Source organism: Mus caroli, unplaced genomic scaffold (genome assembly GCF_978045245.1).
Source record: "Mus caroli unplaced genomic scaffold, Mus_caroli_1 scaffold_7, whole genome shotgun sequence".
Classification (NCBI taxonomy): Eukaryota; Metazoa; Chordata; class Mammalia; order Rodentia; family Muridae; genus Mus; species Mus caroli.
Genome location: NW_028227262.1, coordinates 54,156,652 through 54,183,240, shown reverse-complemented (window position 1 = coordinate 54,183,240; position 26,589 = coordinate 54,156,652). Strand labels below are relative to the sequence as shown.

Sequence of the window (26,589 nt, the reverse complement as noted above, 5' to 3'; positions counted from 1 at the left end):
AGGCAAGCGCCTTTACCTACTAAGCTATCTCACTGGCCCTATCTAATTGTATTTTGATAGCAGCTACCTCCATCCTTCTTCCCTTCGTAGTCTCTAATGATCACTCTCCTACTTTAAGTAAATTAATTTAAAGAGAAATACATATCAGTACAAATGGAGAATACTATATTTTTTTTGGTAATAAAAACGTATTTTTGTTTAACTTTTTTTTTTCTTTCTGGAATTGGATCAACAGAAATCCAGACAGAGCCTGCACAGATAAAGCGAAGGAATAACCGACTTGGATTGCGAGTAGGAAACCACAGGGCTGGCCTTCAGGTACAGGCAGTGCCGCCGGGTCCCAGTCCTGCCAGCTCTGGTCTCTCCTCCGGGCTCTTCCGTAGATCCCATCTGGGGCCACAGGCTTGTGCGAGGCCCTTACCTAGCGCATCGGGAGCCGGCTGCTGAAGGACAGGAAGCCCGAGAGGCTCTAAACCCCAGGGTCCTCCAGGAAAGGCTCAGCGACCAGCACCGAGCGACGCACGTGCTGTTGTTGTGGTGTGACGTCACGAGCTCTGCCCCGGAAGTAGTTGCTCCATATCCCGCCCCAACATGGCGGCGCCCAGCTCTTTAAGTCAGCACCTGCTTTTGCCCAGCTTGTGATTTTTAACCTTGGCGGCGTTGGGAGACCATGGACGCGCCGGGCTTCACGGCCTCGCTGGTGGTGAGTACCGGGTAGGGTTGGGCTGCTGGGTGCAGGCTGCGTGGGAGCTGTGGCGGCTTCTCTGCACTGCCGCTTTCTTCCGGGTTTAAGCAGTGGTCGGTCTGTCATCAGGTCACTGGCTGCTAGATCTAGGACCAAGCCTAGAGACGTCCGGGAAGTCTGTTCTCAAGGCTTGGTGGCTTCTGCCGGGCTTTTAGAGATGAGGTATGCTTGACACATTGTCTTATTTACTGAAGGCTTCAGTAAATAAGACTTCCCTTACACTGCATAATTAATGCACTCCATTCACTTGAACGTGGGAATTAAACATGCAAATACATACTATTCAGGAAAACACTTACGACCCACCCATCCAAGATACTAGCTTGTCTTTTTGAAGTTTCTACACATTTAGTTCCTAGTAATCTGCTTATTTTACTCCACGTTTAGGCTTTGAAGAAATACTGAGCATAAATAGTGGTGTTGTGGAGTCGATAGTTTATTGGCAAATTCTGTTGAATTATGAGAACCAGTGCTTTTTGAGGGACCTGTAACAGCAGGTCTAGCAGGGGATAATAGATTTAGCAGATGTAAGAGAGACTGGTTAACTTTGATTTCATTCTGGAGGAGTGAACAGAAGCAGACAAATACCTTCATTTTTAAAATGCCCCTGCTAAGGGTAAATAGAAGCCCAGGGGCATTTGTTTACAGAACTAGCTACTGCTCGGATGGAAGGGTTGGAGATAGAGTGTTGAATAAGAGAAACCTGCCCATAAGAGTCAGGTGTTGGAGACAGTACAGATGTGACTGCTCGGGTAAATGAGAGGTGGACTAGGTTCAGGGCATTATGGGAAGAGGTGATAACAGGTTATGGGCCAGGCACCCTAAATAGATGAGATTCATTTGGGTTTGGGGAGATGGCTCAGTAGTTATAGCACCTGTAGTTCAGTTCCCAGAACCCTGGGAAATGTTGGGTGGGTCTGGTGGCCCATGTGTAATTCTGGTGCTCAAAAGGTGGAGACAAGGGATTCCCTGGAGCAAGCTGTCGAGCTAGACTAACCTTCAGTGATCTCTAGATCCTGCTTCAGTGAAGAAAGAGGAGAGACAATGAGAAAGACTTCTGACTCAAGGTTGGGCTGCTCACATATCTGTAACCACACACACACACACACACACATACACACACACACACACACACACACACACACACACACACGTGTGCGTGCGCGCAAGCACATAGCACATCGCACCCAGGCTAATTTCATTGTATTTAATTTTCATTTACTGTTATTTACTTCTCCAAAGCTCTGAAAGCATAGGCGCTCTTTCCCCCATTTTGTACATGAAGAAATAGAAATGAAATCGTTTTAAGATCCAAGGCTCTCCCAAGAAGTGAGCTCACGCCAGCTAGCTCTGTCTGATAACAAACCTGTGCTCTGAGGCAGTAATTTAACCTGAGAGAATTTCTAAAGGAATGGAAGAATACTCAAGCCCAATTCGACAGCCACCTTTTCATTCTTAAGAGCAACCTCGTTGAACAGATTGAACCTCACAGTCCTCCTGTTAGGAGCCGATGATGAATTGGCTTTTAGAGAAGTGTCCCAGGGTATAAGTACCACCGTGGCTGGGGTACGCACACCAAGAAATGTTATCTTACGGTTGTGTTGGGAAACCCTGCAGTGTCAGAGGTGCTGGGTTAGTTGTTAGACAAGTTGACAGTGACTGACCTGACCTGTACTTCGAAGACTCTTGCATTACTATACATGATGGGTAGTGTAAAGGAACATATAAATACAGTTATGAGAGGAGCAGAGGAGGCAGCCTTTTACTCTTAACTGGAAGGTTGGGGATAGCTCTATGAGGAATAGAGCATTTGCTTGCTGTCAAACCAGCAGATGGGATTTTGGCAGGGATATGTGTGTCTGCGGGGTAGAAAGCGGGAGAATTAGGTGGTAAGAAGGCCATTACAGATTGCGAGAAAAACCTAAGCTAAAGCAGAGAAGGAGAAAGTTCTGGACATGTTTGGGAACCACAGTAGTTCATCATAGTTGGAGTGAATGGCGCTCCAGGTTTTGTGCAAGTATACAGGTTGACAATGGAGAGGAGAAGAAGCAAGGGCCCATGAGGGCACGCTCTCAGTTATTCTTTACCTAGTGCCTGTCAGCTGCAGCCAGTGCATTGAAGAAGTTTTGAAGGACTAGGCATATTCATGTTGAATGGCTTTGACTTATGCTGCAATGTTCCTTATAAACCGAGCAATAAAAAGCAGTAATAATACTACTACTTATCACAAAGCCCATTCCAGGGAGGTGTTTAACCTCTAGCCACCTGTGTGTATGTGTCTAGACTTGGGTTCACACATAGTTGCGTGTAGTCAGAGGTGGGAGTGTACAGTATGTAATATATCACTTACTTCATAAATTTAAGAGCATAATGTATGTCTCTCTGCAAGGAGAGGCACAGATTGACTTTGGGGGTGGTACTGGTGTTTGAACTCAGAGCCTCATACATGCCGGTCAGGTTCTAGGTAGTTGACTGGTTGTGCACAGGTTTTGAGTTTTCTGCCCCCCACCCCATCTTGTCTTGTTTTGCATTTACACTTTTTCAGCACAAGCCACCCTAAATCTTGAACTTGGTCAGTTGCCTGATAACCTTTCTAGCAAATGATCAAACTTAAAGGACAAATGAATCTGATAGTGTCTCTTATAATCCAGCTGGTGATGACTTGTGTCTGCACAGAGTACCTGTGAAATTGTATGCATTCTCTAAAGGTTTTGCTTAAGTGTTAAATATATCACGTGGCTGAGCAGATGCTCCGAGAGTCTCTGTCATGCTCATAAAGCTATGAGACATCTTAGTAAATGACATCTCAATTATAGAAGCTTGAAGTCCACACACACAATAACTTGTGATTGCCGTTTTACCAGGCCAGTCTCTGGTCATTTTATCATCAGAAGACAAGAGCTATGATGAAAAAGGTTTAGAGAATTGATGCCCGCACAGCAGCCCTACATTTAGAGAAGAATTCATTGATTAAAGTTTAGCACCAGATAGCTGGCGTTTCTCTGAACTGTGGGAGATTAAAGAGAAAACCACAGTGCAGCTTGTTTTTAAAGAATCGGTGCGGATCACAGTTCTCATCAGATTTTTGTTCTGTGTTCTGAGAAAAGGAAGGCAGCACGTTTACTTGCTGAACGGCATTAAAATCCTTTAAAAGAGTGGCAAGGATGCCAGATGGTGGCTCTGTTCCAACATCCCTTTGAGCCTCTTCTAGGATGCATAAAGCCCACCCTGTCTCCACAAAGATCCATGCATCCTGTCTCTTTCTCTTCCTTCTTCCTTTGTGGCTTCAGCTCCCATGACCCCCCTATCCCCCATGTCGTGGGCTACGTAGAGCAGGTACATGCCACTACACCCGACCTGGTCATTTTGTACCATTTGTAGCCCTGTCCTGACTGACACATCTGGAGCTCTCTGGTGACATCTTTTTAGGTCATAGTCTTTAAAGTTTCATGTCTTTCCGGCTGATCATGTAGTGTTAGTATATCTGCCAATGCACTTTGACTTTTACTACTTCACGTGTATTATTTAATTGAAAAAAAAAAAAAGAAAGAGAAAAAGAAAGGCATTGCTCTGTTCCTCGCCAGAGCTTTGTTTTTCTAGTTAACCCTTGGAGTGGTTCTGTCCTGCCAGGCAAGTAGAGCAAGTTCCTCATACTAAGCTTTGCACAGACTGGGAATTGTGTGAGCTCGAAGGAAGGAGAGATGGAATTTGAACTTTGCTCGTAAGTGTGAATAGTACCCATTCTTCTCCCTCCCCATCTCCCTTCCTTTCTTTGCCAAGGGAGATGTACTTTTTAGTTGTAAACGTCTGTATTTTAAAGAGATGTATGTTCGTACGTATCAATATTAAAAAGATAGAAACTACCAAGCACATACAAGTTACTGGGTAGGACTGAGATTGTGTGGTCTGCCCGTCTGCCCACCTGTGAGTGGTGCCTTCTTTGGCACTGTGTTTGTGTGTATATTTTTCAAAATTTCACACTCCTTTTACTAAGGCTTAATTAGTATTAAAATATTCTGCTTGTATGTCACCTAGTCACGAGGTACAGTTTTTAATGTTCCGCTTTTTAAAGAAACTTGGGAATGAGCACCAGTTCCTTTAAAAAACATTTCGTCACTTAATAAAAGTTATCTGGATGAGTAGATATAATAAACATAGAAAGTAATACATGAGTCCTTAGATGTGTGCTTCTTAATAGAGATCTAGATGGAAAAGGATTATTAGCTGTCTGAAATCTAAGTCTCCAGAGAAGCCATTATTGCAGATTTAGTACTCAGCAGTTCAAAAGACAAGTAGAGCATTCAGTCTGATGAGGCCATAGGTTAAATTGTTGAGGGAAATAAGAGTGCTATTGGACAGCCTATATATTGTATGCCATCTATTTCTGTACATAATTTTGAAATTAATTCTTACTGTGTAGTTGAGGCTGGCCCTGAATTCCAGGTCCCCTGACTTACCCTCTTCAGTGCTGAGATTACAAATATATACTGAAACATCTCTTTTACTTTTTATTTAGTTTCACTTTTTATTAAGATTAAAAGACCTAAGATAAAATTATATTACTTCCCCACCTCTGTCCTCTCTTCCCTTCCCATGTCTCTTCCCATACCCCTCCCCCATCAAAATGATGGCCTCTTTTGACTACTGTTGTTCCATACACATGCTTAAATATATAAATACAACCTGCTGAATCCCTTTGTGGCTGTGTGTGTATGATTTCAGGGCTGACCGCTTTGTATTCAATAACCAATTGTGGGACTCATCCCTGGGAGAGCTAATTCTCCTTCCTCAGTAGTTATTAGTTGCCTAGAGTTTTTTCCCTGTGGGTGGGGCCCCTTCAGAGATTTCCCTCTGTGTTATCATGCCTGTTGATGTTATTGTCCAGGTCTTGTTTAGGCAGCCCTATTGTTGAGGTATCATGGATGTAGCTTCCCTGTCATTTCTAGGAGACACATCTCACCGCAGACTTCCTAGTCCTCTGGCTCTTACATTCTCTCTGCCTCCTCCTCCACAGTGTTCCCTGAGCCTGGGGTGCTGGAGTCCTGTTGTACATGTATCAGCTGGGGCCAGGCTTCCCAGAACACATTGATTTCTGCACATGACCTGTTGTGGAGTGAAATTTCCTGTGAATATAAAGATCTATTTTAGAATGCAGGTAGGAGTTATGCTGGCCTAGTCAAGTGAGGTAGTAGGTCCTCTTCTAAGATTGATCACCTCACTAGCCCCAGGTTGTTGGTTAGGTTTCTAGTACCAGGGATGATGTTCTTCCTGTTGAGTGGTGTCTTAAGTCCAACTAGATGGGAGCTGGTTACCACCAAGGCACGAGTGCCAGGCCTACATCTCTAGGGCTTGCTAGCTCTGGTAGTCACTGTTAAAATTCAGGTCTGCCACAGCTGGGTAGGACTATTGATGGCTTCCTTCTCTTGGCAGCTTGCTTAGTATTTTCTGATACTAAGGGCTGGGAAAAATAGATGGATGGTAGGAGGCTTGCAGGTTATGTCCAGTTCAGATCTTCAGAGTCCTGTGTGGGAACTGTGTGGCGTCTTTAGCAATAGAAGTCTTCACCCTCTGAGAGGCAACCTAGGGAAAGAGCCATGGCCTATATTGTTTTGGGAGTCACTTGTCTACTCTGACCAATAACTCAAATGAAGATTTCTCATGCCTACATGTGTGGAGAGCGTTGCCAGATCAAGAGGCATACCTTCATTTAACACACACACACACACACACACACACACACACACACACACACATTCATAATTCTTATATGTACTGTGTATGATTTTAGGTAAATATACACTAGTGTGATTCCTTGGTGCTTTATCAAATGTTGTTGGTGTCATTTTCCCTCTCTCCCCCTTCCACTCTATATTGACTCCCCTTCCTCCATAAAACAGAGCCTCCCTTCCTGCTTTTCCCATTTCTCTCTTTGTGTCACCGGAATCCAGTTCTCCTTTCTCTAGCCCCCTTCCATGGTTCCTTTTTGCTTTCCTGGTTTCTCACATTACTCCAGGTTATGTACTTACTGACGATTTTGAGGTAGAAGTGCAACTGAGCGAACATGTAGCATGTGTCTTTCTGAGTTTGGTACACCTTACTCATTCTCATGTTTCCTGGTTCCATCCATTTACCTGAGATTTTAATTTAATTAATTAATTAATAATTTATTTATTAAACAGATGAATAGTGTTCCATGGTGTATATATGTCCATCACACTTGAAAGGTGGAGGAAGAAAGTTCAGGAGCTCAAGGTCATCCTGGATGTGTAACAAGTTCAAGTCTAATTTGGTCTACAGGAAACCTTGTCTCCTGTCGAGAGAGGAAGGGAGGGGAGAGGGAGGTGTGAAGCTCACTGGTCAGCGAGCACAGCTGAGTTCCGAAGCTTCAGGGTTAGTGAGATCTCAAAACCAAAGGTGAAAAGCAATCGAGGAGAAATGCCTGATGTCTCCCTCTGGTCTCCACCCACGCACAGGAACAGTACCGATACCACATAAAACAAAAAAAACCCGAACTAAGTCAGAAAAGAGGACTCATGCTTGCTTGAATATGCCTAGGGAACCTTGGAAAGACGTGAAGAAACTAATAAAAGAACTGCTTGAATCTTTAGGATGCTTTGTACTTTTTAACCTTTCTTTTTCTTCTCTTTTTAAAAAAATGGCTTTAGACAGTGGTTGAATTACAAGAATAAATTAAGAGTGAGCTTAAATTTTGTTTAAAAAATTAATTCATTAAAATTCATCTAAAAGGTAAAAACAAACCTGTACAAGTTGCAAATTAGTACACCTGATAAGCATCTTATATATTCTTATAAAAATGCAAGTGCTTTGAATATTGCAACAAAAATCATGGACTGGAAGATGTGAGATGTTTGTTTAAAGACTTCCTCCGCGCTGCGGACACAGCTCAATGGTGGAGTGCTTGCCTAGCATGGGCAGATGGCCACAGCTCTGATCCAGCGTGGGAAAAAATGAAGATTCCTTTAGTATTGATTTCAGTTCCCAATTTGAAGGATTTGGAGAGCAGGGTATGAGTCATGCTTTTAGGGTCACATGTCAAATAAATGGTAGCTTTCTTAGTGGATCCTAGGTTCTCTAACATGGAATAAGAAGAATGGAAATGAGCTAATATTTGGCCTGTGGCTTGAGGCTGAGAGCTCACCTTTCTCTTCTCTCTTCCCCACCTTTTGCACAGGCTGGAGGGGTAGCAGGCGTCTCTGTGGACTTGATATTATTTCCTCTGGACACCATTAAGACAAGGCTGCAGAGTCCCCAGGGATTTAACAAGGCTGGCGGATTTCGTGGGATATATGCTGGGGTCCCTTCTGCAGCTGTTGGATCCTTTCCTAATGGTAAGGGTGTTGATAGTCCCAGTGCTCAGAAGCCAAGGTAATGCTTTCAAAATAATATGAGTATTTTAACACACAAAATTCTTACAGCTGGTTTTCTGAATTTAATTTTTTGTTCTTTGATTGTATTTAAACAGAATGCAGAGTGCTGTAGAATCCATTCCAGGACCCAGGATGTTTATACCAAAACCAAACAAGCAAACAGCAACATAAAAGATAATCTTTTAAAATTGATTTTGCTGTTACAGCCCCCAGTTAGAATTTTTAAACCGTGACCTTTTTGGTTCCTTAGGGCAGTGGCTCTCAGCCTTGTGGCACACTGGAATTCTCGGGCAATTTTATAAAGGCGTGTGGCAAGCATCCCAGGAGACCCAGTGTGAAGCTGGCTGGTGATCCCTGCTTTGGGTTAAGAGCGGGTGAGACCCAGAGGCCTTGCTCATCTTACATCTTAAATGAGGCACGTGCTTTGCTGCTTTGTCCTGGATGCTCTGCAGCCACTACCTGTTTGGGCTTTGAAGTCATCTCCTGACTTTAAGTGCTCTCATTTGATAATTAGGGTGATTTATTTTTAATTTGTTTCGGAGTATATCTTATTTTCAGTTACTTACCTGATTTTAATTGTTCACCAGTGGGTGCTTTGTTTTTTCTTTGGATTGAATCCAGGACCTTACACATGTAGAGCAGGCAGTGTTCTCTTGAGCAGTGCCCACCTCTCATCTCCCAGTCTCTGATGGTCACTTCTAATGCTCAAAAGTAAACAAAGCCAACTAGCAACAATGTTAACCCAGCACGCATCCAAAGAATCATGGCTCTAGCTCTGCAAACACTGGGGCTCACTGTCTCTGTTTCCAGATGAGGAATGAGTATGTTAACCTCCTGCATAAGCCCCTAGGCTTTGAGCATAGCCTTCACATGAAGAAAGATTTGTGGTGCAAAGAGAAAAATGGTCTTCCAGCCTCTTGCTGTCAGGTCACTTTCTTCCCCAGCCCCTAGGAGTCACCCTTGGGGTTACCCCGACTCTCTGTCTGTCCTAATTCTTTGAATATTAGCTAATGAGCTGTTGTTGAACCCTGGCTCTGTATAATGCACCTTTCTAAGTATGGGCAAAGGGATAGGGTTATCCTAAATAGAATGATCCAATCAACAAGCAGCTTAGTGCCACTGATGCCTGTGGCCCACCTGCAGAGACTGTGGCTATTAGTCTTAGCTTTGTCCAGGACACTGATGCTTTAAGAAGAACCTCAAGGTGATCCTCCTTTGTAGACAAGTGGAGGACCTATCAGCAGGAGAGCTGCAAAGGCGTCTGCTCTGTGCTCATAGCTTTTCATAGTCACCAGTTCTTGTGGCTTTTGTGGTTTCTCTCTCTCTCTCTCTCTCTCTCTCTCTCTCTCTCTCTCTCTCTCTCTCTCTTATTGCCACAAGGATTCAGGCAGGTGTGACCTCACTGGTGGTGTATGTGGGACATGTGCTGTATATGGTTTTTGAATTTAACACACACACTCACTCCAGCAGGCACACATGTGTTTGTGTGTCTGTCTGTCTCTGGGACGGTTATGTTCAAATTCTTGCCTTTTATATTGTAAATTTCAGGAGAAGTCAAAGCACAGTCGTTTTGAAATGGAGTTTCCTATAAATTTTGCTGAGACACACTTTCCTCTCTGTCTAGTCTGAGTGCAGGACCCACTGTGTCTGTTGATGGCTATGGGTATTTTTGAGCACAAAGTCAGCACAGATGAAGAACTGAGAGGGAGAGGGGAACCTTTGAAAAAGACCAGTTCCTTTTTAGAAAAGAGCATAACAGAAGAAGCACCAGCCTGGGGTTTTGCTCGTGTGGGGTGGGCCTTGACCAGCCCACCTTCTCTTCTCTGCTTTGCTCTGAACTTCTCTCAGAGCTGTACTGTGCTGTCATTTCCAACTAGTAGAGCCTTTTTGGATGTACCTGTTTGGCAGGGGCCAGAATTTACATTTCTACATGACAAAAGTAGCTATAAATGACAAGCTTGAGGCTGTGGATGATGGAATCCTGGAGCCTTTAGCCTCCTCCTTTGTCCTGGGGTGGGGCGGGGCTTAGGGAGTGTATGCCTCTGCAGGACACACAGCTGAGTGCAGTAGAGACCTTATAGCTGGACCTGTAGTGAATAGGCCGAAGTGCGGGAACCTGTGTGAGGAACTTTAAGACTGGCTACTTACAGTATTTGTATTTGTAATTACTCATGTGAGCAGCTGGTGGCCCTTACACTGGGTGACTTTGGGGAATGGTTTTCACTGCCGGTTGTATTATGGGTGTTTAGTGCTCTCATGTCCTTCAGAAGAGGAATTTGTCGTCTCTTTATCCTCAGTGCCTTATCTCTAATGGAAGAGGTAAAAAAAAAACAACTTTTGATTGATAGTATACAGAAAGTTTTAAAGCCTCATGTGCAGTTCTGGTAACTTTAGAGCAATAAAGGTAGTTTTCTATTGATCCCCTTGCCCAAGATAGGGTCTCACTATGTAACCTTGGCTAGCCTGGAACTAGCTACGTAGACCCGACTGGCTTCAACTGGCTTCAAACTCCCAGAGATCAGCCTGCCCCTGCCTCCAGTGTGCTGGGTGTGTGTGCTGCCAAGCCTGGCACTGACTTCCATTTTGAATGAAATAGTTGATGTTTGTAAAGATCAAGGAGTGAAAAGTAGCGTGGTTATTTTGCATCGACAATGTAGAACTGACATTTTACTTATGTGTCTTAACCTGCTTATAACTCCGTGCAGCTGCTTGTTTTTATGACCATAATGATACTCTGAGTCTGTGAAGCCCACAGTCCATTCTCAGAAGTTTGCTAGGAAATTTTAAGTCCCTCATCAGTGAAGTGTGGTGGTGCCAGGCTATTGGTTAAGTGCACTTGGGACAGGGTCAGGAATTAAGGAAAAGGCATGTGCTTACCAATTCTTATAATTTAACGATTACGGCCCAGCTTTTGAGAGACATCCCTCAGTAGGTGAGATATGTAGTTATTCTTACGAAGACTTTTGCATTTCAGCTGCTGCATTTTTTCTCACCTATGAATATGTGAAATCTTTGCTGCACACGGACTCTACTTCACACTTCAAACCCGTGAAGCACATGCTGGCTGCCTCTACAGGAGAAGTGGTGAGCAATTGGCTACATGTATGCAGCATCTCAGAAATATAAATTATGCCTGTGTAAATTATGTTGGTCAGTACAGATAATTGTTTCATTTTTAAATTTTAAATTTCTTTTAGCTGATAGGTAACTAATAGATAAAAATCTAAAAATTGTATGTACCTTTTAAAGCAATGCTTTAAAACATATGTATTTTATAATGTTATTTATGTTATTTTGGTGCTGTGGTTCAAGTTCAGAGCTTTTTAAATGCTAGACAAACTCGTTATCACTGTATCATATTCTACTGTGTAATGCTTAAATCATAATACACATATTTATCTCCTCAAAATGTATTATTTATGATGAATTTTATTTAATTAAACACATCAAACCCCCTTTGATTCAGGGTTTGACTTTGTACCCATATTGGCCTTGAAATTGTGGTCCTTCTCTGCCTCAGCCTCCTGAATACAAAAACTGAAGGTATGTTAAAGCCACACCAGGCTTTACCAGTTCTTTTTATGTGGATGCTGCATTTAGTTGTGTGTGCTGTGTATACACACGTGTGCCTGTGGTCCTGTGCCCGGTATGCAGCACCAGGCGAGGATGATGATAGTCTCCTGAGCTATCACTCCCTGTCTTAGTCCCTTGAGACAGGGTCTCATCCAGCCCCAGCCATCCTCCTGTCTGCATCCCCAGCTTGCCTCTCATCCAGCTTTTGATGTTGACACTAGATCCTCATGCTGGAGCTGTCTCCCTAGCCTCTACCTGTTCTTGTTTTGTTTTGCTTTTTGCTTTTTTTTTTTTTAAATATGAAAGTGGTAAAATCTCAATAAGCATGAATTGATTAAACATGGCAGTTAAAGGATAGCCTTAGGATGTTAGAAAAGTCTGTTGTGCACTATTGGACGAGGCAGCCCTAAAGCGTCTTTATACAGCTAGAGCTAAAGAGATGGAAGAAGGCGTTCGTATAAGTTTGGTTGGGGTTGTTTGTGTTAGTGTAGCTGAGTTGGAACTAATTTTCCTAGAATGGCTTCCACAGCACAGTTTTAAGTAGTCACAAAAAATTTAAGGCACAGAGAAGTAGCAACTATGGTTATGAACAGGAGTTGGGTACAGGAGCAGGCACTGTGGCAGACACCGCTCTGTCACTGTCCCTGTTGGCCTACTATGTAGACCTCTGGCCCATAGCTTCTCCACTCCCCTCTTTTTCCTTCAGTGTCTCTAGATTCTGAGTCAAGTATGTGTAGCTCTGTGGTGAGGGCTCTAGATCAAGTGTGTGTTCTTTGACTTGGTATCATGTTAAGAAACTGTTACCTAATGTGAGCTCAAAATAGACTTGTATTTTCTTAAATACATATTTTATAGTCTTAACTCTAATACTTGGGTCTTTGCTACATTGTGAGTTGAGTTTTGTGTGTGGTTTGGGCTTGTGGCCTAACTTTATTCTTTTTTAAGTCTACTTTTAGTGTGTATGCATGCGCATGTGAACGCCGGTGCCACCGTATGCATGTGGAGGTCAGAGGCTTCCAAGGATCAAATGTAGGTAGTCAAGCTGTCATGTGATGTGATGGCTAGCTAGTCTTGGTTGTCAACTCGATGTGGCTGGGAATTGCCTCCTTCAGATTGGCCTGATGCAGAAGGACCCAGCCTACTGCAAGACAGACAGAGACTATCCCTAGGAAGTTGGCCTGGGCAGTGTTAGAAAGGCAGCTGATTGTGAGCCTGGGAGCAAGGCAGTAAGGAGTGTTCCTTTATGGCCTCTGTTTCAGTTCCTGCTTCTAAGTTCCTGCCCTCCTGCCTTAGCTTCTCTTAGTGATGGGCTATCCGTCATCCCTTCCCCCTTCCCTTCCCTTCCCTTCCCTTCCCTTCCCTTCCCTTCCCTTCCCTTCCCTTCCCTTCCCTTCCCCTCTCCTCCTTCCCTTCCTTTTTTGAAATGGAGTCTCATTCTGTAGCTCTGGTTATCCTGGAACTTGATATGAAGTATGTAGACCAGGCTGGCCTCAAACTACTTCCATGTGCTGGGACTAAAGGCATTCACACCTGGCAGATTCTTGTCTTTTATTTGTGTGTGTGCATGTGTAGATGTGTGCAGGCACTTGTGGATATGGACGTCAAGAGAGGGCATTGGACTCTTCCGAGCTGGCTTGCTGTGTGGCTGCTGGGATCTTACCTCTGGTTCTCCTGATTGTACATCAAACATTCCTAACCACTGAGCCATCTCCAGCCCTGGTATGTCTGTGTGAATTTCAGAATCAACTTATACATTTCTGCAAGATATCAGAGAGGTATTACAGTGGATTCTATAAATTAATTTGGGGAGTTTTGTCATTTTAACAATTTATTAATTTAAAATCAGACCACATTTAATTTAAAAACTCCTTCTAACCTTTTGTACTAGGCTTAAACCAATTTTGATTATGTTTTGATAGTAGATTCATTCTATACAGTTAATTTTGAATATTTTAAGGGATGAAAAAATGGTATGAAGGTTTAAGTGCCTTTAGGGATGTAAAAATTTTGCTTTTATGATAGCTGTTGCCTATTTTATTTATTTACTATTTTATTTATTTACTATTTTTACTTATTCCTGTGTTTATGTGTAGGTGCATGGATGTTTTGTAAGTGTTGGCAAGTGCGGGCATATCTGTGGAAACCATAGCTATACCGTAGGTCTTGGCCCTTGAGCTGTTTTTGAGACAGTCTCTCACTGGGACCTGGGCTTTACCAGGGTAGGCTGACTGGCCAGCAACGTCCAGAGATCTGGGTGTTCCCTCCACTGAACACTGGGCATGGCATTTTACATGGCTGCTGGGATCAAATTCAGGTTCCTGTGCTCCTTGGGGCAAGTATTTCACTGAATTATTTGTCTCCCCAGTTCCTCTTCTGTTATTTAACTCCCCACCCCAGCATGAATTCATAGTCTTACATGTAGCACCCTACCACTAAGCTATACCCCTAGCCTTACCATTATTTTGTAATTGCATGTTGTATTGATCAGCTTCAATATAGTTTCATAAGTTGTATGTTTGGCTTATATTTTCTAATATGTTGTTGAAAGGAAGCAGCAAAATAGAAGCTAGCCATTCATTTCATTTCACCTGAGAGCTTGTTGCCTGAAAACTAGACTTTCCTCGGGTGCCACACTCACTTGAGCTTCCTGAGAGAGTTTATAGAGACGATTGTTAGTTACTGCTGTGTTGCTGTGACTAGCATATTAATACAATTAATCTGGAAGGAGGAAAACTTTTGGCTCATGGTTTTAGAAAGGTTCCGTTTATCATGGTGTTGAAGGAATGGCAGGGCAGCTCAGTTGATGGGGCAGGAGCCTGTGGACACTAGATAGCAGAGAGCAAGGCACATAGAGCCAAGAGCAGAGGCCAGAGGCAACCTTCTTAGCCCACCTTGGTAGTTTACTGTCACCCATGGATCCTACTATTTCAAGGTGCCACACCTTCCCTGAATTGTGCTACCAACTGGGGACCACATAGCATAATAAAGTAGGGCAAATTAAAGCTTTGCATTTTTTATATTAGTGCTACATTTCTTCATTTGTAGAAACTGTTATATGATCTGATGCCTCTGATATCTGAAATTATCATTTTTTATCAATTGGAGCTTTTAAATATAATTTTCTTATGCAGACTGTTGGCCATGAGATGGGTGGTTAGGCTTTAGAATTGAGAACCAAGCTTTCATAAGAGCAAGGACACAGCTCTAGGGCATTTGTAGTCACTGCTTCTCTAAGGGTTGCTCGACTCCTTAGGTAGCAAGGCCTTATCTCATTACCTGTTTATCATTTCCATGACTCCCAGAGGCGCTCAGGAGGAGACCGGATCAGCAGTGCGTGCATATATCGGATGCTTGGGGCATGAACCATTTCTCTGTGTTGACTTTGGTTGATTTAAAGCTCTTTTTGGGAGTGTGGCTAGAGAGAGATAGCTCAGTGGTTAAGCATATATTCTGCTCTTCCCAAGGACCTGAGTCGGATTCCCAGAACCCACCTCAGGCTCAGAGCCACCTTGTAACTTCAGTTATCGGGGTCTGACATCTTTGCCCTCTGTGATACCTTCTGCAAAAACCCACACACAGAGACACAATTAAAAATAATTTTAAAAATTGGCAGTACAACTTATTTTGTTAAAAAAATTCCCAAATTTTAGATGGGGTAGATGCTCTCCAGGCCCCATCCTTACTGAAGAGCTATTTGATAGTTGCTAGGGAGTGAGAATCACCCTTTCCTGAGGCTGTGGCAGTGGCAGCTTGCCTTATCCTGGTAGATGGTCCCATCCCTGTGCAATTGTGGGCAGCACTATCTGGACCAGAAGTTAGGAGGACAGCATGTTGAGGAGAATGTGGGAGCTGCAGGGAAGAGATGAGCCTCAAGGTGGTTATGATCAAATTCCATACACGGTTGAACTTCTCAAGAACAAATACAGATTTTAAAAAGTTTTCCAAACTCTGAGTTTTATGGAAGTATTCTGATATGCTAATAGTCTAGGAACTTAATTCAGAACTCCCCTGAAGTCCAGGGTCAGTTTGTCAACCTATTTACCGAGTGTAGAGATTACTTCCTTCCCATTGTAGTATCTCATTTCCATTTCATAGACCACAAACTTTGGGTTTCAGTTTCATGTAAATGTGCTAAAAATAAGAGAAAGCAACAAGTGGACATAGGGGAAATGCAATTTCATGTGTAAAATAAAAGGGATGGGAGACTCAGGGTTAGCAGGCATTGATCAGAGGTACCCATGTCCGCCGTTCCCAGGCAGCTCCTTTGCTTTGATCCAGGCTTGTTATGGTGCACATGGGTTCCATAGAAACAACGCTGTAGTTTGTTGGCATTGAATAGATCCACAGTTTCCTTGTTGAGGCGACGATAAAGGCAACTTGGAAAGAAAAGAGTACCGCCAAAGTAAGCACTCCCAATAGCTTTCGAGGCTTGATTAAATGTTAATGATGGATCAATACGACTCTAATCACAACCTTCTGCCTTCTGCTTGTAATTTGGAATACAGAGAAATCGATCAACTAAGATTAAATATGTAACCACGGTAAGAAGAGGCCCATTTGTGCCATTTTTTATTAGGAAGTTTGCTCTTCCAAATCTCTAAATCCCTACCTCAATTACTTCCCAGCCTAGCTTTCATCACACACAGAACAAGCCCTGTGAGAAGCAGAATCCGCACTGAGGGTCAAGGTGCTGCAGCTTTCCCTTCGCAGTGTGGGTGCCGTGACCCAGCAGTGGTAATGCTCTGTAACGACTTTCAGAGTTTACTTTTCTTGAGTCGTATGCTTCTCGAAATTTGGTTTCTGCTACTTTTAGAAATGGGAGAACACTGAAAATTCTTTGTATCCAAAAGCAGCCCCGCTGTGAATGAAGTGCATGCGCAGTGACATGGAGGCGCCCTACACGGGTACCTGTTGGTTGTGCTTTCTAAACCCATGCTCACTTATGACAAAAACATCCAGGACATAAGTTACCTTGTTTTGTACATGCCATTCTGGCAGCTTCTAACAGCATTTCACCACATGGGACCTAGGGAGCAGCCACAGTGGGATTAGCTGCCTGTGTGGCTGCTTGCAACTGAAGGTCTTTGGAGATGGTAGGGGCTCTGCCAGGTAAACCCCAGATGGCACTGGTTCATACTTACATACAGACACGCTATTTTTGAGGGTGGAACAATAATCATATATATATAGACTTGGCTTTTCTATAAAAGGATGTTGCGTGACTGTTGCAGCCTACTCTTAAAGGCTTATTTATGCTATTGGAGAGTCTTGTTGCTAAAGACACTTTATATTCAGATCTCCCTCCTCTGGTAACTAAAGGCTGCTGGACCTGCTATGTACCAGTCCGTTCAGGCTTTTGCTGGATACAGTGTAGTTAAGGTTTCCACTAGATGATCTGCTTGGCTAAGTGTACTGAGGACTTGAAGTATGTTTCTCAGACACAAAGCTCAGAGTCTGTGCTAGTGTGTGCTGTGGGAATGGATGTAAGCTGATTTGTTTATCCTTAGTATCGTAAAGTGAATATGACATGGCTTTCCAGTTATGATCACTTGCTGCTCTAGTGGAGGACTGGCATTTCATTCCCAGCACCTGTATTAGGCTGCTCACAGTCACCTGTAACTCCAGCTCCAGGGGCTCCTGGTCCCCTGCTTTGGCCTTTGAGGGACCCTGAATGCACACACATGTGTGAGCACATAAATAAAGAGTAAAGGAACATAGGATGTTTTTATGACCTTTAAAATGCACTGTGTGTGGTGGCATACACCTTTAAGCCCACCACGTGAGAGGCAGAGGGAGGTGGATCTCTGTGAGCTACACAGGGAGACCCTGCCTCAAAATAAGTAAAGAAAGAAAAGAAAGGAAGTGAAAAGGAAAACAGAACAACGAAAACTACTGAGCAAGGGAATAGAAGGGTTAAAAACATCATTTAAAGATTGATTTTGCTTTATATGTAAAGTTGTTTTTCCTATATGTATGTGTGTGTGTGTGTGTGTGTGTGTGTCTGTTCATTAATAGCTGTGCCTACAGAGCTCAGAAGAGAGTGTCGGGTGGTCTAGAATTGCATTTAGAAAGGCTCTGAGCCACCAAGTAGGTGTTGGGAACAGAGCCCAGGTTCTCTGAAAGAACAACTACTCTTAACCACAGCTCCCAGTTAAAACCTTTTGAAAATAATTTTATATTTTGAATTATTCATGATCGACATTGACAATAGTCATAGATATATGGGAACTGTCCTGAACATTTAAACATTTTTTTTTTTTTTTTGAGTTAGGATCTCGCTTGATAGCCAGGTTGCCTTAAACTCCTGATTTCCCTGTCCCAGTCTCCTGAGTGCTGGATTCCAGGCACACACCACAAGCCAGCTTCTCACAGTTGTAGTATTTTTCTAACTCCTGCTCAGTTGTGTAATGGAGTCACGGGGCACAGGTCGGTGAGTAGGGTCTCCCCTCCTGGGCCGCAGGCAGTGCAGCGATTGAATCAGAAGGAACTCTCTGTGATGTGACGCTGCTGGAGGAGCTGCTTATGGGACACAAACAGGCAGAAGTGTGAGTGTCCCCTGGGACCTTAGGGGGAAGTGTGAGTGTCCCCTGGGACCTTAGGCAGAAGTGTGGGTGTCCCCCGGGACCTTAGGGAGAAGTGTGAGTGTCCCCCGGGACCTTAGGGAGAAATGTGAGTGTCCCCTGGGACCTTAGGGAGAAATGTGAGTGTCCCCTGGGACCTTAGGGGGAAGTGTGAGTGTCCCCTGGGACCTTAGGGAGAAATGTGAGTGTCCCCTGGGACCTTAGGCAGAAGTGTGAGTGTCCCCCGGGACCTTAGGGAGAAGTGTGAGTGTCCCCTGGGACCTTAGGGAGAAATGTGAGTGTCCCCTGGGACCTTAGGGAGAAGTGTGAGTGTCCCCTGGGACCTTAGGGAGAAATGTGAGTGTCCCCTGGGACCTTAGGGGGAAGTGTGAGTGTCCCCTGGGACCTTAGGGAGAAGTGTGAGTGTCCCCTGGGACCTTAGGGGGAAGTGTGAGTGTCCCCTGGGACCTTAGGCAATTAGAAGCTAACACAGAACTGCTCCCTACCTGACCTCTCAAATCAAGCAAGTGCTCTTTCTCTTGATGCGATGTGAGCACATGCCTGTGCTCAAGGCACCTTCATCCTGCTTTCCCATGTGCCTGGGACCCATTGTTTTACACAATGCATTGCACATATGAAGTAGCAGACTTATTTCTTCTTAGCAGCTCTACACAATAGAATTATATAAAAAGTTGTTCAGTAAAAGCACCCCATCTCTATTGCCCTTTATATCCTATAGAGGGCTCTAGTCCTTTCTTAGACCATTTGTGTGTTTAGTGATGACTGTTGTTCATTTCATCTTAGTTTCCTCCACTTTTGCTGCCTTTGCCTGACATTGTGGATCTAGATCTGAGTCTCCTATGTCTAGGCTGAGGTAGAGGGACAGAAAGTGGGCAAGAGACAAGGAGTACACTCAAGTGGCCCAGATGTTTTTAAGAAAAGGAAGTCCATGGTAGAGTGAGATCCTAAAGGCAAGGAAGGTGTGATTGGTTTTGTTTGGATTGGGATAGATGATGGGGTGTTGATTTAGACTTGTGTATCATAAGTATGTGTATGCATGTTTGAGAATACACGTATGAGCCCTGGATGTGTGCATGCATGTGAAGACCCAAAGTTAACATCTGGTGCCTTATCTGTAGTCCTCCATGTTATTCACTAAAGGAGAGCTGTTCCTTACTGAGCAGAGAGCTCACTGTTTCAACTACTCCAGCTAGTCAGCCAACCAGCTTGCCTCAGGGATCCCCGTCTCTGGTTCCTGAATGTTGAGATTATAGGTGGTCACTATGTCTATCCAGATATGTGGGCTCTGGGGATCTGAATTCTGGGTTTCCCCTGCACAGCCATCTCCCCTGTTCCTAACTTACTTATACAAGTAGATGTTATTGTATGTATTTAAGATACATACATTGATAGCTGGGCGTGGTGGCACACGCCTTTAATCCCAGCACCCGGGAGGCAGAGGCAGGAGGATTTCTGAGTTCGAGGCCAGCTTGGTCTACAAGGACAGCCAGGGCTATACAGAGAAACCCTGTCTCGAAAAACAAAAAGCAAAAAACAAAAAACCAAAACCAAAAAAAAACAACCCCAAAACCAAAACAACAAAAAAAGATATATACATTGGAACTAGGGAGATGGCTCAGCAGTTAAGAGCATTGACTGCTCTTCCAGAGGTCCTGACTTCAATTCCCAGCAATCATATGATGGCTTACAACCATCTGTAATGGAACCTGATGTCCTCTTCTGGTGTGTCTGAAGAGAGCAACAGTGCACTCATATACATAAAATACACACACACACACATACACACACACATTGATGTTATTGAATAGGCATAGACAGTAAAATGGTTACGATAGTGAACAAGTTTACATATCTTTCACCTTACATAGTTGATTTTTTTCGTTTCTTTTCCGGTGGCAAGGGTAGCTAAGATATCACTTAACAAGAATGCCAACTACTATACAGTTTTATTACCTTGCATTATACAGTGTGATGATTTGTTGAGTGGAATTAAGAAAGACTCTTGTAGAGAACTTGGCATACACTTTCAAGTTCCTGATGATGAGCGTACTGACGAGGCCGTCTAGGTGAGGGGGCTGCAGGCTAGAGAGTCTGCCTGGTTTGCTTAGGCACTTGGTCTTCACTCTTCGACATTCTGCACAGAAGGCAGCAGTGACCTTAGTTGTGCCTTCTAGACCATTGTCTGGCAGCTGTCTGGGTGTGGAGAGCATGGTGCACTAGAGGTCACCAGAGCCAGGGGAGGGGCTGTGGAGGAAGATGGTGAACTTGAGAGGCTCTCGAGGTCTCAGCGGAGAAAAGACTGTCTTCCAGAAGAGCATGTGGTCAGCACATTTGTTGACTGATGTGTGTTGAGTGCCTGCTAGATGCTCCAGCAGAGCTTACTGATTCAACGCAGTCCACACCATTCCATCTTCTCAGCTGTCCCAGGTACCACAGGCCCAGCGCACAGGCAAGACGAGGAGGCAGGGCTCACCCTGGCTCGGCACCCCTGCGTGATTATTCACTTATGGGACACGTGAACTTGCTGAGGACCTGAGGGATCTGATGAAGGGTTCTTGCTGATGTCCCTTCTGACCCTTGCTGGTTTTGCATCTGGAAAATATTCCCTTTTCTATGACAGTGTGCAACTTTAGTGCAGATGGCATTGACTTATGGATCCAATGCCATCTCTCATTGATCATGCTACTTAGCTAGTATACAAGATGTGTTAATTTTGGGAAGATGTGTTAATTTTGGGTTTTGGAAATGTATCAGTTAATGGGAGAAAATTAGGCTGAGCTTTATAGTAACAACATGATGTTCAGACATGATGATGAGTTTGAAGGAAGTGTTTTGAGCTGTGAGTGTGTAATGTTGTCATTATGTTGAGAATAGGAAAACAGAGTCCTTCTCCCTAAGCACAGCAGCATTAAAGGAGGTTAGGTTTAGCTCTGTATGTGTGAGCCCACGCTTTGTCCATGAGAGGCAAACTCATTTTCAGGACAGTGCCGACTTGTGAATGTGGCCTTTCCTCCTAGTGCCCATCTTCCGGTTGGCTAGATGACGGGTCTTGGAAAGGTAATGAGTTAGATGCCTGGATCACTGGTTTGCCTTGTCTGTGGCTGTGTGATTTCTTATATTTGTGTGTGCTATAATAAGAACTGTCGATTCTATTTCTGAGTAGCACATAAAATAAATCACTGGATTTATTTATTGAATGGCCAGGGACTATTTTTTGAGGACTTGTGATATGGGGGGTAATCAATTTTCAAATTATAGGTGAGGGTCAGAACTGTGACTTTTACACACACACACACACACACACACACACGCACACACACGCACACGTACACACACATATGCACACACACATACACACATGCACACACACACACATACACACACACATGCACACACACGCATGCACACACATGCACACTCACACGCACGCGCACACACACACACACTCACACATGCACGCACACACACACACGTACACATACACGCAAGCGCACGAACACGCACTATCTGATTCATGGAGCTTCTGCTCTTCATCTGAACAAACAGGCTTGCCTGCTGCCCTATCCCAGTTCTTACAGGGATGAAATAATGCAGTGCTTTACACAGTGCTCAGCCTTGCACCTCACACACGAGCTATAATAAATGCTATTTCTGGTTTCATGCCACATTTTTACAGCTTTGATACAAGAATACAGAGAATTTAAACTCAAAGAAGTCGAGCAAGTTGCTGAAAATGTCTTAGCTCTGCATGGACAAGAGAACACCATGGAAGATGATGAACGAGGCCAGCGTTTCTGTGCACTGTCAACTCTGCAGAGACTTCTGCTTTTTATGTTCTGTATAAAATGACAGGAGTAGAGATGGGAAGGGATAGGACTTGGGTAATAGACATTTGGAGCAGGTATCCATCTGACCTGTTCCTGCCTGTGCTACATTCAACCTCCAGGCCCAGCACCATCTGTACAGCCTGGTGAGCCTACCTGACTAGCCCACTTGTACCTTGTTCTGTCCTCAGGCCTAACCCTGTTTATACATCCCATGTACCAATCCAATCTGGTGAACCCAGCCTATACCATCCCCAAGCCCAGCACTGTTCACTCAACCTGTGCTCTGCTCAGCCTGGTGAGTCCACTTGACCCTAGCCCACTTGCTCCTTCCCCAGTCCCCATACCCAGCCCAAGACCTGCAGCAGCTAGCACCCTGGCCCAGCCCACTTTGTCCACATCAACCATATAACCAATGAAAGAAACTCACATGCCTAGGTTTCATTAAAAAATAAACAGTATAAAAGGTCAAGAGAGCCCCCCCCCCAACACAACCAGTCCTGTAGAAACATTCTCCAGTGAGAATGACCTAGATGAATCCTAAGGAGGAGGGAAAATAACATTTAAGGATCTTTGAAAAAGCCATAGGGAATCATACTATTTTATATATACCTATATAATATGTGCGTGCATACATGTGGGTATATGTGTGTGTGCGTGTAGTTTAAATGAAGTTACGCCATTTGGGTGATGGTAACAAAACTGCAGTACCAGGCATGAGAAATCTTCTGAGTTGTTGGTTGGGAGAGTGCAAGTAACTCCTCAACAATGTAGAATAGTACTGTTAGTCTTGTTGCCTCCAGATCAGTCAAAGTTAAGACAGTTGCAGAAGATACTGTACGCTTCAGACACAGGACCTAGAGGAATTGAGCTGCATCTGACCCAGAAGCCTCCTCTTTGAGACTAGCTATTATAGTGCCAGAAGGAGATATGCCAGCTACCAAGGAAAGGAAACAATAAACTGTCCTACGTAGCTGCGATGCCTGTGAACCGTAACAGTGACCAGCATGGCAAGCTATCTCCAATTTTAGCAGTAACCAATGGCTGTCTGATTGGACTTAAGGCCCAGGAGGGAAATGAAGCCTGGTTTTGGAAAGGCAGCCAGGTGCCCAAGGCTAGTGAGGTCGTAGATCTTAGAGGAGAACTCACTTCCACCACTCTCCAACCAGTGTGATTCCTATCTCCATTCTAACTTCTTATCCTTATACCCTCTGTGGGTACAGAGAGGGTTACACTTCCCCTTCCTCAGAGGACAACCCCCCCCTCCCCAAGCAAGTCAATTCAGAGGACAGCCGACTGTAGAATACCCAGCCCCAACTGATAATACACAGTACAGCCATACCCCCAAGGCTCAGGAAACATTGGGAAATGGAGTGGAAAGTGTGTAAGAGCTGGAGGACCAGAGAATCTGCAGCAAGATTGTGTCTTCTAGGTATGACAGGGAAGCTACACTCAGGAAATCTCACTAGTCAGGCTGCCTAAACAACGACAGCACCAGTTGACATGTCTAATATGGGTGGGGGTCTCACGGGGTTCCACTACAGGCAACTGATGATTGTGGGGAGAGGGAGAGGGAGTCTTTTCCAGGGATGTGCCTCTTAATAGGTTGGTTTCCAACACACACACACACACACACACACACACACACACACACACACGTCAAGCAGACAACTCCAGACAACAGAAAAGCAGCCTTGAATTTGAGATGAGGTGGGGGAAGGTGTAAGAGAGTGGAGAGGGGGGTGATGATATAAACATATCACATGCATATTAAATAAAAAAATAAAAAAGTAGATCATTTTGAGTTTCTTTAGAATAAGAAAAGCATGTTCTGGAATGTACTGTTTCTATTTGAGAGAACATCATGCCTCCCTCTCCTGATATGTGAAACCTGAGAACGTTACTTGGCAAAAGAGACTGAGCAGGTAAGACTGAGACCTCGAGAGCTGGGGTTTCCTAAGACATCAGGGGGAGCTCAGTGCAATCCGAAGCATCTTACACCAGGAAGGAAGGGAAGCAGCAGGTCCGGGAACCCAAGGATGCCAAGCTGCTGGTTCAACGGTGGAGAGAGGAGCCGCAAGCCAGGGGATGCAGGTGACCCCTGTGTGCTACAGAAAGCTGCCTGATGCTTCTCTCCAGCTGAGGAGGCCCCTTCCTATAATTCCTCCCAAGTTACACTGTCCCAGCTTACCGTTACGTATATGATGGTGTGTTAGAGAAACAGTAGTTATTCGTTAAGAGGGACCTACAGATTGATGAGTTGGGCTCCCATTCCCACGAATCGTGACTCACTTCTGTGATGGAGACTAGAAGTGGGAGGCCTTTGGTTTGTATGTTGATTCTTACTACCCAGGGCCTGCAGGTCAATATGATGATTTCTGATGAGAAGCGTGTAGTCTGCATTACCAGTGGGCAGTGTTGGTTTTTCTCAAGAGAGACTAGTACCCGCAGAGATTTAAATTTTTCTTATGGTGCTTATAGGGTGGTTGTATATGTGAGGGGGCCATTTTAACAAGAAATGTTTGCTAAACTGTGTCGCAATATGAGAGATGTAAGTAGGATTTCTGAATTGCTGTTCACCAACAAATACAGTTCCGTATGGAACCAGAAGATGGCAGAGTTGACACACAAATGAACCATGGAGTTGTAGAAGTTTTCTTCATTTTAAATAGTGGTATAGAAAAGATATGTTAGCTTGTATAAATTGAAGCCAGCTTTTTTTTTTTTCATTTTTTAATTAGATATTTTCTTTATTTACATTTCAAATGCTATCCCGAAAGTTCCCAATGAAGCCTGCTTTCTAAAGAGTTTTTGGGAAACTGAAAAGAAAGAGTCATAGAATGCAAGTAACTAGACTGCTTCCCAAGTCTTCAGTGTCACAGTCTTTGCCCATGTTCCTTGTAGCGGTCCACCCTGAGTTTGTTCTGTAAAGCGCAGCACTGATTTTTCTCTAGATATGGTTAGTCCCTGCTTGGTGTATGCGGCCTTCTGTTGGATGTATTCCCGAGTTGCCATTTGAAACCATATGAGGAATTTACTGATTTAAGGTTAGCTGAGTCTCTCGAATGCTTGTAAGTATGGCAGACTTTGAAGATGATTTCTGGAAGTGGTGATCACAAAGTCTGGGTTTGACCTGTGCTTCCTGGGCCTCTAGTAACTTCCACAGCCGGAGTCCAGAGAATGGTGATGTCATTGTCCTCAGTTGTGTCTTGGTGTGATGCCAAAGATCACCAACTCATTTTCATACATTATGGTTTAGAGTTTTTTTTTTTTTTTTTTTTTTTTTTTTAGTTTTGTGTTTTATTTAATAGATGGTTGGGTTGTCCCCTGCAAAGGTAAGCTAACATTCAGAGAGGTTTTTATTTCAAAGAAAGAAATTTCAACAACTCTTGGTAACCTCATTAGTATTTAGCCAAAATTTAGACTTAAGTTTTATATTTCTGGTATTAATTCTAGTGAGCCCAACATTCTGTTTTTCTTTTAAGGTTGAAAAAACAGTGGGGGCACATTTGTCTTTGTCTCTCTCTCCGTCTCTCTGTTTCTCTTTATGTCTCTCTCTCTCTCTTTCTCTCTCTCACACACCCCTCTACCTCTCTATCTCTGCCCTCTCCCTGTCTCCTCTCCCGTAGGCTATATTACCCTATCTTGATCTTCCTGTCTCTATCCCTCAGGTTTAGGTTGCGGGTATGGACTATCATGCTTAGCTCCATACATATTTCCTTTATGGGAAACTACCGTTATCTTTAGAAAGAACACTAACATGTGAAGCATTCTCAGGTCTAATGAAATGTCACCATCGCATGTCCTGGGTTCATCCCATGTATATGAGGAGATAGTATGCCACAGAGCGCGTGCCAGGGGACCTGGGGACTGCATTATTTGCATTTCCTGTCACAGATCTATAGCACTCAGCCATGCTTTGTTCTTGTGCAGTGGAATGCTCTGTTGTCCATCACATTGAAATTGAAGAAAAATCAAAAAACCAAATGGGAGGCATGGCGGGGCAGATGGAGATAGACGAGGCATTTCTTTGTAGACTGCCTTGGGCCCGAATTGCACGCCATGCTGGGGCCTTTGTACCAGGTAATGGCCAGGATGGTTTTTCATCTGAGACCCTTTTCCAAGTTTTTCTTTTGTTTCTGTATTTTTAAGAAATAAAAATGTAATCTAAGAGCACAAAGGGTTCTGAAGCATGCAGTTCCATAAATATTGATGCTGAGCCTCAGAAGTGGTCAGCTCCTTCTTCCCCGACATATTGGGGTTACATTTTGTTGTTGACCTCCTGAATTGGAAAGCACAAGGTATTACTGTGCCCTTTTCTTTCTTTTCTCTTTCATTTCTTTCTGCGTTTTCATTCTTTGGTTAGTTGTAGACATTGGGAGCTTGTCTTTAGGTTCCTGTTGATGTCAGTGGACTTGATTTTGCATCTCTGATTTCAGGGGGTTTCTCGAGGTTCACACTCTTACCTGAAGAAGCAA

The 26,589-nt window shown here is 43.9% G+C and overlaps 1 protein-coding gene across 6 annotated transcripts in view; it reads left to right on the top strand.

Annotated features, from left to right (window-relative positions):
• Positions 1-581: 581 nt before the first annotated feature.
• Positions 582-26,589, top strand: part of Slc25a26 (solute carrier family 25 member 26) — a 101,319-nt gene continuing 75,311 nt past the window's right edge. For 5 of the 6 annotated variants that reach the window (XM_021164335.3, XM_029478603.2, XM_021164334.3 and 2 more), the window contains exons 1-3: positions 582-703; positions 7,938-8,094; positions 11,108-11,217. In XM_021164335.3, the coding sequence (XP_021019994.1) occupies positions 671-703; positions 7,938-8,094; positions 11,108-11,217 (300 nt within the window). In that variant the 5' untranslated portion in view covers positions 582-670. Of the gene's footprint in view, positions 704-7,937; positions 8,132-11,107; positions 11,218-26,589 lie in introns of all 6 variants that reach the window. The other variant, XM_085840248.1, reaches the window with a different exon arrangement.